Source organism: Xiphophorus maculatus, chromosome 14 (assembly GCF_002775205.1).
Source record: "Xiphophorus maculatus strain JP 163 A chromosome 14, X_maculatus-5.0-male, whole genome shotgun sequence".
In the NCBI taxonomy this organism is placed as follows: Eukaryota; Metazoa; Chordata; class Actinopteri; order Cyprinodontiformes; family Poeciliidae; genus Xiphophorus; species Xiphophorus maculatus.
The window spans coordinates 10,847,027-10,863,999 of NC_036456.1; the positions used below are offsets into that span (position 1 = coordinate 10,847,027).

At 41.4% G+C, this 16,973-nt stretch overlaps 1 protein-coding gene across 1 annotated transcript; it reads right to left on the reverse strand.

The window, feature by feature from the left end:
* Positions 1-244: 244 nt before the first annotated feature.
* Positions 245-12,359, reverse strand: tnfsf12 (TNF superfamily member 12). The gene is made up of 6 exons (XM_005813948.3): positions 11,589-12,359; positions 7,892-7,970; positions 6,145-6,201; positions 5,971-5,994; positions 5,735-5,862; positions 245-3,603 (listed from the first exon to the last, which is right to left on the reverse strand). The coding sequence occupies exons 1-6, from the start codon at positions 11,820-11,822 to the stop codon at positions 3,343-3,345; spliced, it is 783 nt and encodes a 260-aa protein (XP_005814005.2). The 5' UTR covers positions 11,823-12,359; the 3' UTR covers positions 245-3,342.
* Between the last annotated feature and the right edge of the window lie 4,614 nt (positions 12,360-16,973).

The window sequence follows — 16,973 nt, forward strand, 5'->3', positions numbered from 1 at the left end:
TCAAGTTAAATGTCATACAAGTGTTAAAACACTTCATCATGGCCTAAATTACTGAAGTTTTTAAGTGTCTTAAATCTGAATGAACAAAAATTGTCTTCTAGTCTTTCTAAGTTGAGTTCTTTCAGACAAAATCCAACTGCCAAAAATCTGACCTTGATTTTCTTTTTTTTTTTAATTTTCAGGTGAAGAAAAGAACAGTAAGGAATTTTTCTTCAACATTCACAAGGAATGAGCTCAGACAGGGCATGCATCCATCATTTATTTTACAAATCTGTTCACAAGACATTCAGGGGTGTTAAATGAAAAAGAAAAAAAAAGTTTAAAAAAGGATTCTAGGCAGAGATGTGTGTTAAACTGTGTGTGTAGATGGGGGAGGGACAAGGCATGTTTTTCCTCAACTGTGTGGTTCAGATTCAGATCTAGGAAGTGAAAATTTAGATCACCATTGCTGTGTGTGCGTGTGTTATGATGAATGCTGACAGGGAAGTATGATGTCCACATGGATGTAGAGAGGGTGTGGGCGGAGGTGGGGGTTACACAGACGACAAAAAAAAAAAAAAGGAAAGAGGAAGCACAAGGGATTTATTGTCTAAATTTAAAAAAGATTTCCATTTGAAAACATCAACGTTTGAGTCCAATTAGGAACACAACAATCGCTGCCGTAAAGTGCTGAGGAGAAACCAATGCGGTCCGGCCACAAAAACTCCTTATAAACAAGAGTGGGAGTGCTGAATCCCAATGCTAGAAATACACCCTGAAATATAACAGGGAATATTACACAAAGCCGCAGCTTAGGAGACACAGGAGGAAGTTCCATTTACTCAAATATATATTTTTAAAAGTAACAGAAAAGCAATCTGGTTAAGGCAGGAAGATATTTGAATTGTCTTTGCTCAATGGTAAAAAATAAAACCTCGCATTCAAGGTTCAGTTTTGTCATTTTTGCCAAAGCTATCCTTTTTTATTTTTTTCAAACCCACAAAAGCAGAATTTTAGTTATTTTTGTTTAGTCTGGCATAAACACTAACTCTATTACAGCTGTTCATAACTTAAGTTGCACAAACACAAAGAAGACAACATCCAGTCTTTTTTTTTTTTACTTTCCAAGTCAGTGGCGGTTCTTGGATGATTGGTAGCTGGGTTGATTCCCTCCCTCTGATGATCCACACGCACCCAAAGGCAAACTCGCTCTCGTTATTGAGCCCATTTATGAAATAGAACTACTTCTGATGACGTATCATATCTGAAATATGGAATAAGTAAATCTCAATTTTCTGTTCATTGTAGAAGAAAACAGAAAAGGTCTGATATGTCTGAAGGCCTTGTTGCACTGCAGGGTCTGACCCGACCCGACCCGTCGTGGATTCATATCTGTGTTCTGCGTCTTTGCCTTAGCCCTTATGGCCCAGTTCAGCCCACTCTCTGGAACCCTAAGAGCTGTAGTCCCATTCGGGCCGGACAGACGGGACTGATTAGGAGTCTGCTGCGATTGGTTCTTTAGCCGCAGACGTTGCGTAAGAGCTTCTCGATGTCCGTCATTTTGACCGACACCGTCGGATAAATCCTGTCATGGTCTAGTGATGATCCTTACCCCAGCATTCTGCTCCATGGAAACACAACCAGTGCCAGGTCACCAGCAGTCCAAAAAGGCCTCAAGGATCCATTTCCATTGACTGAACATGCTAACAAGAATCAGTACACAACTGTTTCCCTTGTGCTATGCCGCCCTGGGCAGAAAACCATATTGAAAATACCAAAAACCACCACTGACGCCATGACATAAAGCTTGAAGGAGCTTCTGATTGTGCCAACACTGTGCTAGTGCTAACATTTAGAGCTATTCTGTAATGCGTTAGCAAGCTAGAAAATGAATAGCTGTGCTTTTAGTTCTTTATAAACTTTATAAACCTCATGGGCTGACGTCAGGCTGCTGCATATCGACCAATAAAAAGAAAGAGAAGTTTATGGGAGGAGTCTGTGACATAAATGCGCTTCGATCAATAAGATAGTCAGTGAAGTCTTACATATTAAGATATTAAGTGTTACTCCTAAGCTAATAAAAAAAATGCAATAGTGTCCAACTACTGTAGTGAAAGCGTCTTGATCTACGCTTGTGTGAGCCCTTCATTGTGTTTATTTTATAATAAAAAAATAATTATGCAAACCTGAAATGTCAATGAAATAGTCATGTCTGTTTTTGTTTGCGAGAAACCCTGACATTTCGATGGCTACACTTGAGAATCTCTATGGAACCGCCAACAGAGTTCTTACAGCTACTTGTGCTGAAATTCAATGCCAGAACACATTTTGACTCTTGCATAGTTGCATTACTTGAATCAGTCTTTTTTAGCGCCGCCTTGGCTTATAAAAAGTTACAAAAAGTGTATGAGTAATAGCCATTGCATCATCAAACAGAGGAGGAACACCCTGAAAGAAAAAATGGCAGATAAAGCAGAATATACAGCGGTATGCTTCGCTTGCAATGCTTTGAACCTTGACTTTTAAACTATACAATCATTTCTCCATAGAAAAAAAAAAACACAAGAAGAAGAAATTCACATCCGCGTTATTCTAAAAAATGTTCCCCCTTTCCTCTGCCAACTCAGGACTTCAGGCACATTCTGTAAAATAAGTGACTTATATACAAAACATTTGAAAAAAAGAGCAACTTCACACAGAGGCCTCGCATCGACGAGATCAGAAAATCAGCACGAAGTTTTTGATTCATCAGGGTTCATTCACACACGCACACACGCGCACACACATACACACACACACACATGCACTCACACAAAGGCAGCATTATTTAAACAGTCAATGCCAACCGGAGAAAGCCTTTATAGAGTCAGACTCTCGCAGATGTGCTCTAATCTGTGGAAGGTGCACATCTTAAATGTGAGCTTACTGAAAGTTCAGGCGCACTTATACGGGGGCTAAGATGGACCTCCAAGGAATTTTCTTATTCTGTGAAGCTCTTCAATCCACAGACCGGCCTCCGTCACATCTGTTCTCTCGGCAGAAGTTCATCAAGGATTTTTTTGGGTTTTTTTTTTTTTTTGCATTCACTGTAGGTCTTGGTTTTAATCCAAAACTGAATTCCAAAACAGGCTGCAGTCCAGAGGAAAAAAAAGAAAAATCCTCTACAGCTTCCACAAATGTCAGCTTTGTCTCTCATATAAGCACATGTGGGAAATATCTGTAGCCTTTTGTTTGGCCTTGTAGGAGAAAAAAATATATATATATTATCCATTTTCAATGCAAACAATTACATTCTGCAGTAGTCCTGCTGGATTTGTGTTACACGAGAATAGTTTGCGACTAAGATCAGACGAGCGCCGATCCTCAGTTGACTTTGAAGATGCTAAAAACGTGATTGGCCACCGGGTGGAGGCTGAAGGATGGGCCCGTCTTGGCCTGGAGTTCTGTGCCCCTCTCCAGCCGCAGGAGGCCAGACACCTGGCAGGGCTTCACGAAGTGGAAGGAGTGCGGCCCCGCGGAGGGCGTGGTCCCGTAGCCCTCCATGCACTGCAGCTTCTGGGGCCGGGGCCCGTTGGTCACCACGTCCAGCTTCACATACTGAGACTGCTGTTCATTGAACAACACCTGAGGAGGGCGGAAAGACGGCGGGCGCATTAACAATAGAGTTCTGCGAAAATACGAAGAGATAGTGCTACGAATAATCAGGAATATTAATCACAACACGCAAATCTCAAGCTTTTGAGTAAGTTTTTTTAACTGAGTTTTCTGTAAATGTTTAAGTCATAACTAAACAACATAAAACACATTATCCTGAACTCTTGACAGATGCTCGGTTGTTATTCGCTTAGTGTTGATAATTAACTACCATTGTCCACTTGGCGGGAATGTTCATAACCTGTCAAAACACCTGACAGCTTAATTAAGCGTGATTAGAAACGTTTTATACAGGAGTGAACGTCTAAAGATCAACAATTGCTGTTGACGAGATCTGAACTATTTCCTATAAACGCTTTAGTATAACGCAAGGGTCCACCAGGACAGACCCTTACTTTGCTGTACCCTTCGCTATCAACACTGAAAGTCAGTGTCTTTACCATCAAAACTGAAATCTGATGCTGATTTGTAGCTGAGCATTCTGTCAGGAGCCTGCTCGTGGCAGGGATTCAATCCATACATCTTCTCTTTTGCATCAAAAGAAACCAAAGAAAGGAAACGGACATAAAAGTTTGAACGATTCTCTTTAAACATAACCATAATCTGAGCACGTTACTTTTTTATCTCTGTTTTGCTGTTTTTAATCTTTCTGAAAGGCAGCCAAAATCCTTCTAACCCGGTTATTAGCATGCCAACAGCAGCTCTTAATTTCTGTTCCATGTGGTTGAAGCTTCAAAATAAAATCAAGAAGGAGCTTGGGGAAGAATCTCCTCTGAATACACTTTCATGTTTGTTTTTGGGTGCCTCTTGTCTTCTACAAAAACGTGCTGTTAGCAAAGTTAGCATGCTGCAGGAATTCAACCTGCATTTCTTTTACAGTTTACATGATTTAAAAACTAAACAATTGTGAATCACCACAGCTCTCAGTAGCCGCACGATTCTCAATTCTCAAAAAAATAAAAATAAAAAATTAATTTATATTTGTGGTCAGTAATTATTTGTTACCTGTGGATGTAGCGTCTGTTCTTGGATTGAACTGTTTTTTCACTGAGATTTGGCAGATTTGATACAACTTGAAGTGATTTTCTGTGACTGATTAGTTGGATTTGTTGACCTTATTGGACTTCGGAGCTGATTTTGATTACAATGAAGTCACAATTTTATAAGTCTTCTCTTTTCTTTATTATAGCAGAGTCAGCTAACTTTAGCATCGGAACCACTGCATACATAGATCAGGGCAGTTAAAGCCAATCCAACTGGCCAGTTTTTTTAATCAATATGCATTAATCCATGAAACAAACACCGAGTCCAGGTAGTCTTTTGGAATTGCTATATTTTGATAACATTTGTAACATTTGAAATTCTTAGTTTTACCCTAATATGATAAAGTTCAGTTGTATTGTGAATTCACAAACTTTAGGTATTTTATATCCTGATTAGAGGGGTATCGCACGACTTTATCTGTACGCCGTTTCACACGATTGCATGTTTGGTCTTCTGGTGCCTATTTTGGGAGGTAAAGACAGTAGTTGTCTGCCACTGAACATTTTGTACCAACCCTGCATAAGTCCGTACCTGCCTTCGGGACGTCTTGTACCAACTTTAACGATCAACAGATTCAAAGAAATACTCGGAAACCTACTGATACTCTGCTGCAAATTTGGTCCAAAATAAAGAACAAACGGAAAAAAAGCTAAACAATTAAACAGCATTTTAACCAGAGTTTGAGTTCTTGTATGCTTTTCCTATTTACCAACCATAATTCGCCAAAACACTCCACATCACGGTTTCTTTGAGTGTACAACAGAAGCAATTACAAATGTTTTTAGTGTCCCGTTCACAGCCTTTCCAACGAGTTTACTGTTCAGACTGGACACACAAATAATCTTAATAACCATAAATTGGTCACAAGTGAGCAGCTGAGCTTTACTCAGACAGAAAGGCTCCAAAATATGTTTCTCTGCTCAGTTATTACAAATATTTACTCCTTTTCAAGTTTGGTACTGACCTAAAGAATGCTAAGACGTTAACGCGTTAAAAGGTATTGATACTGTTTTAAACGAAGAAGATATTTACAGTTTACAGACTTTGTGAAGCTCACCTGACAGAACAGGAAGTAGACTCCTGCTCTCTCCACTGTGAAGGTGCCTTCCTCCTTGTTGTACCTCACCGCTTTACTCATATTGAGCGTCCTCTCCTCCCAGCCTTTTATCACGCCCCCTTCTCCGACTGAAAGCAACACAAATCAATGCCCTTTCTTGCCAGCTTGCAAAGTGTTAAGAAACATTTTTTTTATATATATATATTTTTTAATAAAAACATCTCAAGGACCCATACCTTGCTGAGAGGAGAGTTTGGTTACTGGTGGAAAGTCGGAGACAATGATGGAGACAGAAAAAGGGGAAAGTCAATTAAGATTTTACGAGTGCAACCGTATAGGGGTATTTGATTCAAAACCACTTCAGCAGATGCTACACGAGACCGTAAGAGGGGATCTGCCAAGCCACTTACTCTCGAAATGAGACGCCGCTTTCCTTCCATTCCCGTTTCTCCCTCGCACCGAGCCCCCTTCAGACACAAAGACAGGCAGAATGTGAGTTTGAAATCAGAAAATTACTTCGGCTGACGTTTCCTTCTTTCTTTGATAAAACAATCACTACCATCTGTATCGCGTTAATAATACGGTGGGTTAATTTGGTGCCGTTTATATTCGGCCCGGCCGGTTTTAACGCGGTTAGCAGATGGGCCTAAGGGTTCCCTTTCACGTCTTTCGATATATTTCCTCAAACTGTTATTGTAAGTCAGAAAAGTGCGTGTCTCTTTTATTTTCCTTTTAGGCCCGCTGTGGGCTAATTTTAGTGCCAGCTGGTCGCAGTCATCTCGAAGATAGAGACCAGAGAGAAAGGATGGAGGACGGTGGGGTTTGTGTGTCTGGAGGGAGAGTGAAGGGGGGAGGCAATAAAAACAAGATGGACAGTGGAAAAGTGAATAAGAAAGCATTAAAGACAGGCATTCGGAGGCGCAGCTAAGGGGCTCGAAGGCTAAATGAGAAAAATGAAGCACTGGAAAAAGAGAGTCGAAAAGGTCTTTGGCTGCTCCGTGACCCAAAACAGTAGATTAAGAACAGAGTTTAGCAACAGCTACGGCCGAATTTCCAGACAAATACGACAAATAAAGTAACAACACAGCTGAGGAGCGTGCCTTCTCGCTGCTCAGCGAAGGTTTATTGTAGCCTGAGGGGATTTCAAACACTGATACAACCTGAGCAGTGTTTGGAAGACGTAGTTTATGTTTCAGGAGGGAGCAGCCAGCCCACCTGACTGCTGCCATTATTCAGAAATACTGCAACCCATTGCTAAATTAACTCTCAGGTGGGCGACCCTGAAAGATTTTGGGATTTTGCGAGCATAAAGCCCGCAGGGTGGCCAGGCTTCCCTGACTTGCGCTGTCAGTCACAAGGAGAGAACATTACAGCAGTGTCTTTCCAAAAAAGCTGGACGGCTGCGGTCAAGTTTCCATAAACTGGAAAAAGCTGTTTGGGCATATATATAACCCCCTCCTCCCCCATCCTATTGATATCCATGAAATTCTGCACGGTACCTCTAGCATCTCACGCATAGGGTAAATTTGAGCTGGACACGCTGTTCTTCAAATAATGTTTTGTCACATTTGGATAGAGAATCCCAAAAAAAAAAAAACAAAAAAAAAAAAACAGACCTAAAGTTTACTCTCGGACAGAAACAGCAGTCCCATGATGGTGATGCAAGCAGATGCTATAAATACAGCAATGAAAGCTCATCAAATATCATCGCTTTCACAACGAAATCATAGCTGCGTTGGACGTTTGCTCAGGGAGAAAGAGGAGGGGGGGGGGAAGCGAAATCTATTTCACTGAACCAAAAGCGTGCAGCGAGACCTCTCTCTCCACCCCCCACCACCGCCCCTCTCACCCCTCGCCAGCTGGTTTTCTGGGCTCCGAGACCGCTCTGGTCAGACCTGTAATTTCTGAGAGGGTAATCCAGCTGCCTACTTCTTCCTGTGTCAACTTTTAGCAGCGGTAGCTCATGCGGCCTGCAGGGCCTGACCAAAGTGGCATGTGGGTCCAGGCCGTTTGTGTTAAATGCTCTTCCTAAAAAAACAAGTGAGTTTGCCTGGTATGTGTGTGTTGTGTCTGTCTGTGGCGATCGGAGCGACTGAAAAGCTCAAGTTGGGGGGGCGCCGGAGTTGAGACAAAGCAGCTCTGGCAGGTTTGTATTACCGTCTCGCTTCACTCGCTCCAGCAGCAGCTCTCTCTTCTCCAGAATGAGCTGAACAATTGCCTTCCTCTGCGTGTTGACCTGTCAAAAAAAAACAAAAACAAAAATAAAAACAGAGAAATAACACAATTAAATAGTCTCCAGTTAGTTGAAGATCAGAACATCATAATCTGGATTGATACTCAGTATTAATACTCCAGATTTGGAGACTAGCAGCTAGGCTCGCCGGAGCGCCCTTTAAATGCCTTGAAGTTTTTCAGTCTCTAAAGCATCAAGGCCTCTGCATTTCTGTTATTTTATATTTTACACAGAAACTGATGATTACTGATACAGGAAATGGAGGCGGGAGGCGGTGCGCCGCCAATGATCTTCCTGCGTGAAACACGTGCTGAGAAAAGAAGCAGATGTTTCCCTCCTTTCAAAGAGATTTTCTGGTAACAAAAGTCGCAAAATTGATTTAATTAAACTGCCATAAATATTTTTTCCTTTTTTTTTTGTTAGACAGTAGTGGCGGGTTCTGTTTGTATCTAGAATCTGATTTTCTATCATCCCAGGTATAAAAACTGAAGTTTGTATCCTGAAGACTCAATTTAGCATCTGTGCATTAAAAAAAAACGTAGATAATAAAGTATTTATTAAAACTTCTGAGTTTTGGTGGAGATAGACAGTCATACAATATAAATATATTTTTGTTTAGTCTTTTAATGCGCTAATAGTAGCTGCAACCAAACACTTACCAAACATTACTGGTTTTCCAACCGGCACACACTCCGCTCTCTTACCACTGGTGAAGACGGAGCCAATCAGCACCAAGGAAAAATGAATGACTCCAACAAACGCCAGCCAGTAGTGTGATAAACAGCATTATTGCTATGCATTTCAGCCCCTCCAGCTACATTTCCAATTGAATAATTTGGATATCTTCAACAACAACAAAAAAATCACAAACAGGCAAATTTTACACAAACATTGTGGTAACTCGATCCACAAAACGGCCGGCGAATCCACAAATACCGAACCACGAATAGCCAAAGGTACACTGTATGCCAAAAATCAACTGATGTAAAGCATTAGCATAAATGTTTGTTAGCCCTATAGCCAAAGTTGATGTCAGTAAAAATAAGCTCTTTTAACGTCTACAATTGTTAGTAAGCTCACTTAGTTTATTTTTCTTTGGTGTTATTGACCCAGCAGTGTAAAGAACCAGGAGTTGCTAAAAAAAAAAAAAATACAACAACTTTTAAAATATGCAGTCTTTTTTAAACTGGAGTTGTTTTAGTATACTGTTAGTTTGCTTTGGTTTCACATTTGAAATTTAGGTCTGGTATAAAAACTTCTTGCAAAATTCAGTTGCTTTGATAGCTTAACACAGACCTCTCCTAGCTCCTAGGATTAATCATTTTTAAATGCATTAAACCTCTTCATATTTAACCCCCTTTTATGATCTCAAAGCCCAGTTTAAGTTCTATCACATAAAATTATTTGTTTCGACATAAATTTTACAAACACATCCTCCAGTTCCAACTAATCTGGATTTGTGCCATAAGAAGACAACAATTGCGCAGGTAAAATAAATAAATAAATAAATAAATAAATAAATAAATAAATAAATACTGATTGCTTACAGTCTAATAACAGAACCGCACGTTGAAAATCGTGAGCTGGCCCTTTAAGAGCGCGTCCCTGCGCCAGAGAAATGCCTCGACTCTTGCCACCTTTGCTTTAGAGCGCCCACTTCCTCGAGGAATGATTGCGACACCTAACGCGTGTTTTCACTCCTTTACATTCCTCAAATGTCTGGAAGAAAATGATTTCCAAGCCAGCAGACTTTTTAAATCCTCGACTGAGGCCCCCGCTGGAGCCTCGGAGGAGGCCCCCACAGCAGAGACGTTGAGGAGCTGCTCCAGAGGGGAAGAGAGGGGGGGGGGGATAGAAACGAGTGTTTAAATTTACTGCTACTGTTGAAATGGAGGCAGAGAGTCACACTTCTCTCTCCAGACGCTCGCTGGCTCTCATCTGGAGTTGGCAAACTGTCTAACGGACAGAATGGGGCCCCATGGGGAAGGGCTCCAGCATCAACACTCCACGTCTCCAATCTGTGTGTGTGTGTGTGTGTGTGTGTGTGTGACTGTGCAGGTTTAGTAAACATGCTACATAGTCAATTTCACACCCCCACCTCCCACCCGCTGATGAAATCCAGCGGTTTTGTAAAAAGCTCTGAACTCGAAACCAGAAGAATTTATCATCGGCTCCGGTTCTGGCTCGGGTTTTCGCCAATAAATTGTGTTGCACACAACAAAGAGAGCGAAAAAATAAAAAAAAAGAAAAATATTACATATTTCTTGCCGTTTCTGCAAGTGTACCTCAAATATCGGCTCACGCTGACCCACGCTGCACGAGGAGTTTCCACGCGGGTTGCGGATGACTTACACTTGCTGCGCCTCGTCCCGTTCAGCGCCTAAAGCCTGGCTGCGCGCGCAGCCAGCCAGCCAGTCAGCGGCGGCATCTCTGCTCATTTGCCAAATAGCTGAGGCTTTCCAGTAAGTTGAGATAAAACTAGAGCGTAACTGGCACCGGGGCGATTAAACAAGTCGGTGGGGGGCGGGAGGAAGGAGAGGGTGAAATAATAAAAAGAAAATGAGCAGATTCTGTATCAACTGCTGTGGTTTCTGGACGGAAACTGGATCTAATCTGGGGAACCGTCGGTCTGCCATCGCTCACCACCACAACAGCATATTCTAGAATTTGTGTGCTATGCAGGTGCATCTTCATAAGAATATTAGATAAAATGTTGTTTTTTTTAAAAATTATTATTATTATTATATTAGGCACGTTGTGCCTTTCTCTTCTTCCAGACTTTCGGATCCAGATTTCCAGATGAAAAGTGAAATTGGCTTGAATCTGGAAACAGCACAGAACAGAAGCCTTCTTTTTTTTTTTTCCTAGCCAAAGTAAGACACGGTCCGGTTGTTAAGGTCCAAACCCTTCACAATCAACGGTTTGATTGTGACAATCCTCTCCAGGCTGCAGTCCTATGACAACATTTTCCTTCCACTCAACTTTCCAATAATTTTCTTGGACAGACTACTCCCCATTTGGTGCATCTACCCCCACTGGAATTTGGCTCGCAATCCTCTCTGAAAGATGCGATTATCCCACTTGTCACACTTTGTCCTTCCACTAAACGTCTCAGCTGCCAGTTTTTGTTTTGTTTTTCACCAATGACCTTGGTTGCCTTGCCCTACTTCGTCAGGGTGTCGACGACTTCCAGCTGGACAAGTCATCAGTCTTCCCCCATTTTTGTGTGAATTGTTTAACATGTTATGATATCGCCTTTTGCACTCAAAGAATATTAACTCAGTTAAGTTCAGGCGAAGCACAGGAAGTGCATGCATTAATAAACCTGACTCCTGTGACACCCCGCTGGTGTATTTGTGTGTTGCTCACGCTTTAATCCAACTCTGGGAAGCACTACGCGATCAAATCAGACACAAATCAGCAACAAGAGTAGGAAGACACTGGGGTTAAGTGTGTGATTTGCGTTTAGCCATATAGGTGCAACCAAGAAAGATCTTACACAAACCCGTAAAATGCCTGTCAAAGTTGCAGCCGAGTGAATATCATCGCTTTGCAAAAGCGCAAACGCCTGCATGCACGCGCGGCGCTGCCTGGTTTACTTTCAAAAGTGAGACACCGAACCTGCTCGAGTCGGTCCTGCAGGATCTGGAAGGACTGGGACAGGTCCCGCGTCTGTCGCCAGGTCCACGCCGTGAACAGCGCGCTGCAGGCGGCCAGAGACAGAGCCACCAGGGCCAGGGAAGCCCAGACGACTCGCAGCTTGCGCACTCGCCTCCTCTGCAGAATCCGCTGCATGTTTGCTGCACTCCGCTCGGCAGATCGCTCACTCGCCGCCGCAGACCATCTGAAATTCATGCATTAACTCCATTCCAGCAGAGCGCGAAAGTCCACTCGAATGCGTTTCAGTCCAAAACGTCCCATTTATTTGTAGAGAGAGCAGCGCTTGCTCTCTTTTTTTTTTTTTTGTCACTGCCTTGTGGAGGAACAAATATGCAGTTTTCTTAATTTCTTCTTCTTCTTCTTCTTCTTCTTCTTCTTCTTCTTCTTTTTTTTTAAAGCAATCTAAGATTGGAGCCGTTTCCCCTGATGGATCACGGCCACCATCCTCCTTGTGAGCAGAGCGTCTCCAAACGCGAGAAAAACTCTGCACATTTATGCGCACATCAACTGTTGCATCCTTCTGCTTGCGATTCGTTGACTCAGCGCTCTTGTGTTCCCTTTAAACCGCTTGCTGGGGGGTCAGTCTTATTAGACAGACAGCCAGACGGACTGAGCACGCACACACACGCCGCCGTGGGGGGTTTGCGTGACACCATCAAAGGCGTGCGCGCAAAGAAAACGCACAGGAGGCGCACCGGAGCTTCTGCTGCCCGTCAAATCACTTTCATCAAGGGACTTGCCTTATTTATGTGTGCCAGTCGTGTCGGCAACAGTACCGCTTCTGGCCACCAGGCGGCTGTAGAGGCACTCTGTGGATGGGGTTTTTTAGTTCGTCTGCACTTTATCAACAGGTGAAAAAAAGTCATGAAAGATGAAACTTATACGAGGGACGCAAACAAAAAGTAAATAAATGCACCTGAATGTTTTAGATGCTTTTAAAATATATGTGTATATTTTTAAATCCAAATCCCAACATTGAGTTGTGTTTCAGGAGGTGGTGAAGATGCACCAATAAACAATTGCAAAAAGTATCCACACCTCTTCAGGTTTTCCTCGTTTTGTGACATTATAACCAAAACATTCTTCTTTTTTTTTTTGCTGGGACTTTCTGAGACAGAAAAATAGAAAGTTCCAATTAGCTAATGTAAGTCTTTTAACTACCTACAGCTAACAAGACTCGTTTTAGCTACAAGTCTAATTTGCATTTGTGCAAATTCCTCTTTAAAAAAAAGCTCTTCACAAGATTTTCCTGTATTTTAGCTCCCCTCTCGCGCATCATAATACTGCCACCACCGTGTTTCACAGTGGGGATGGTGCACAGCATGTTTTCCTCCACATATACGATACCTCTGGCAAACTGCAATCGAAACTTAAAATGGACTTTATTATAAATATCCTGTAAATAATTTCAATACCCCAGTGGAAAACACAAACAGATACAAACTCATAACAGATATGAAATAAAATAAGCGTAATAAGATGTATCGTCTTATTGATACCTCCCTGAAAAGACAAACAAAACACACCGGCTAGTTTTCTAACTACAGAAGTAGAATTTGATTCTTCAGCATCGGCATCGCAGTGAAGCCACTAAAATTGGAAAACCTTGTGCAGTCACCATGAATTACCTTCACCTTTTTCTCCCCACCAACCTGAAAAATCTTGCCGTTTCTGGGGTTTTTTATTCGTTGCATTTTTCCTCCCTTCCTGCGTTGGCTCATTGCCACATTTTTTCTGGTCATGTTTCAGATATAAACAGTTGATGAATGTCAGAGTCAGCAAGAGCAGATACAAGCAAGCTTCCTTTGAAAAATGTTTAGTTTGATCCCCTTTGGTTTTATTTTGACGGGGAAATATTCAATCCGTAACCTCTTCAGATACCAGCCGTCTCATAAATCAATTTTTTATTTTTTTTTCATTTGAGTGAGATCAAACACATGGAAAGAAGAATCCCTACGCTCAAAACACATCTGAGTAAAGATCCAAAAGTGTCACAAAATCACTTCTTGAATTGAAAAACTATCTTTGGGGACTGACTTTATTTGTCTCCACAGACGGGTTTCCAGGTCCAAAACTTCCTTCCGGCTTTGTAGAACGGTAGAGGAAGTGTCATGCTTGGGGAAAGCTTTGATGCATCTAGGACTTCTCAGAAAATATGTGAAATTGATAAATAATTCATGCTGATGGTAGATTTAATATTGATTAACGCTATGGCTTGCGTGTTTATTTGTTGCTAAATCTACTATTTTCCTTTAACATCCTTTGTCTTTTAGGACATTTTAATAGGTTGGAGCAGAAAAAGAAACATAAATCTTTAATAATTCCTCTAAGCAAATTCTCTTGCATTGATTTTGGTCTTTTGTTTACGTCCTTTATACTGTCGTCTTACATTTTTCTGTCTAATGATGGCGCTAGATTTTCATTCAGATAAACTTGCTGTTCAAGGGATTTCGAACGACAAGGACTCTGACAGGGCTCCCAGGGTGTTTGGAAAAGAAACAGCCCCACAGCATCACAGATCCTCCACCGTGGAAATGAGTTGTTTTGCCCCACATCTTCGTCCTGACCTACCTGAAAATAGTTGCAGAAAAGGTCCGCCTTAGGGTTACAGACTGAAGCCATCTGTTCCAGTTTCAGTCCCAGTCGATCCACACGTTATGTGGTTTTCCTGCCATGATCCCAAGAAACCGCTCTTTGAGCGTCTGAAGTTTTCTAACTTGTGAGATAAACCTGGGTCGGCCATGTTTATCACAATTCAAGTAGTTTTGAATGTTTCAATTATGAGACGGTTTAGGTAATTAAGCTTCGTTCAAACAGCAAATCCTGATGTTCAGTTCCGATTTGTTTTGGGGGTTTTTTTTGGCTTAAATCCGACTTTTCTTGCGAGGCCTTTCACAGTGCTAACTAAATCAAGCTTCTGTTTGCTACTCCAAAGTGACACGCATGTGCACAGCTGCTGCCTACAGATCAACTGCAACAGTTGTTGAGCAGCGGGAGCCAACAGCATCGTCACAATATCTGAACCAGGCGAAGGACGCTAAGAACAAAAAAGTAGCTAAGTGTCGGCACCGCTTGGTTTTGCCAATGTTTACACCTGGATTTACAGCATCTGGCTTCTCCTGGTTCAGAATTGTGACGCGCGTCTTACGTCAACGATACACTGTTCAGACTGCAGATGATTTGGAAACTATTGGGCACATATTCAAGTTAGTACCCCATCTAGAAGTGGCCCAAATTGGATTTATTGGGATGAGGTTAAAAAAAAAAAAAGGAATTAGGTTGTTCAAAGTTGGACATGGGTCACATTTGCCTGCTGTGTGAACGTAGTTTACGTTTTTTCTTGTAGCCCCTACTTGACCTATAAAGATCAGCATCCGTTTGCTTCATTTAACTGGCAGGTTCCTTTTTTTTGGCTTTCCCATTTTAAAGAATGCGTCTGTCACATTACATTTAAATCTCAGGAAAACAAAAGATCACTGACTACAAATTAAGATTTAATAAAAAACAAATCATGTCACACGACTAAAGTATAAAGTAACCGTAGCGTGTCGCACAGAAATTGTGTCAAGTGCCGAAAGTGTAAACAAAATTGTGTTAACAATTCTTTCTAAGCATTTTTTCCCACACTGAATAACTGAATTCAAATTGATCTCAAACAGATTTTTTCTAAAGTTTTCAAATTATGACGCCGTGATAAAAATAATATTAACATTCCTGTATGCAAACTAATAATCAAAGCTCTGTAACAACATGAGGTTTAAAGGAACTGATGGTGTTAGTGTGCCCTCTATGGGTCGAATGTGACTCCATTTTTATTTAAGATACACTTTCTTCATTTACTGGACTTTTTTTAAAAATTATTATTATTTCTCAAAATGAGAAAATCACCTACTCAAAAAGAAAACCCACAAAGTGAGCAACTATAAACGTACACATCCTGAGGTGCTGTGTGTATGTTTTTATTTCTTTGATCACTGAGCAGAGACGTCCAACACACGCAGGAAATAAAAACAGACCGATTACAAGACCCGTTCATCACGCAAAACCTGCTAAATACTTCTAAAACAAACATTTTCTTTTTCTTGTACAGTCACATAACTGAATACAGTGTAGTGTTTTTGTAAAATCACAACAGTTTGATGGTTCCAGCGGAATATATATATATATGTATGTTCAGTTTTTTTATGCTCTGTGTTTCACACCAGGACGCATCTCAAAACAAAATCCCAGTCAAGACTCAGTTCAAGCCTGAACGCCACAGTGTCAGCTTTAGACACACTTTCCCACCAGGCCTCCCTTTAACCTATTATTAAATCAAACGCATGTTAAAATGATTTTGCACGCAGTAAATCACATGTAGAGGACACTTCGACACCGAATGTGGAGCGGGTGCACAACGCGCCGGCGTCCTTTCTGAACGCCGAAACACACAAACACGGATGTTTCATCCACTTATTCTGACAGATACACTGCATAGTTGTTACTCAAACACACAGCTACACGACGTAAACCTGAACAAACACCGGTAACGTTCCACCTTGGTGATTTATTGCAGGTGTGTTAGGAAGAAACAGTGATTTTTAAATTGGGTTGGATTTTTCATAGATGTTTTTTTATATATATATTTGTATGACTTGCACTCGCGGACTCACGTTGACGGGAAGTTGCACGCTATAAAAGAATCAAAATCTCTCATGCTCCCTCAGTCTTTGCGCCTTGCAGTTTGCAGCAGCAGAATAATGGCCTATGAAATGCATTCCTGGATACATTTCCATGCCAAAATGCAAACGTTGCAAAGAAGGGTCAGTGGTTTTTACTTGTCTGAGTGGAACAGAAACAATGCAAATAAAACTTAGCATATTTTCATAAAACTGCAGAAGACCGTACAAAAAAAATACCAAGAGAAAAACTGGTGGTTCAGACCAGAATAATGCCACTTTCATTTAAGCATGACAAGCTTAAAGTTGTGCAACCAGCCCACTTTTCAAGCTTTATGGGGTTTTTTTCTATCCCCCCCCACCCCAAATTCCACTGAGTGGATTGTTTTGGTTTGAATTTGGGCTTCATCCATTTCTCTGAAAGCTGCACTCCGAGTTTGGCTGCATAGGAGAAGCTTTGCGCTCTAAACGATTCCTTCAGTGCACAAAGAACACGACGGAGTGAGCACACAATATCAACTGCGGTCAAACAGTAGACTCATCATCCGCTGGCTTAGCAACAGACACGTTAAGACATACACACCTCTTTAGGAATTAGGATCCTATTTCCGCTCCCCAAATCCCACCTTGATTAGTAAGAGTTATTCACAGGATTAGAATACTATAAAACCAAATCTATGTTAATAAG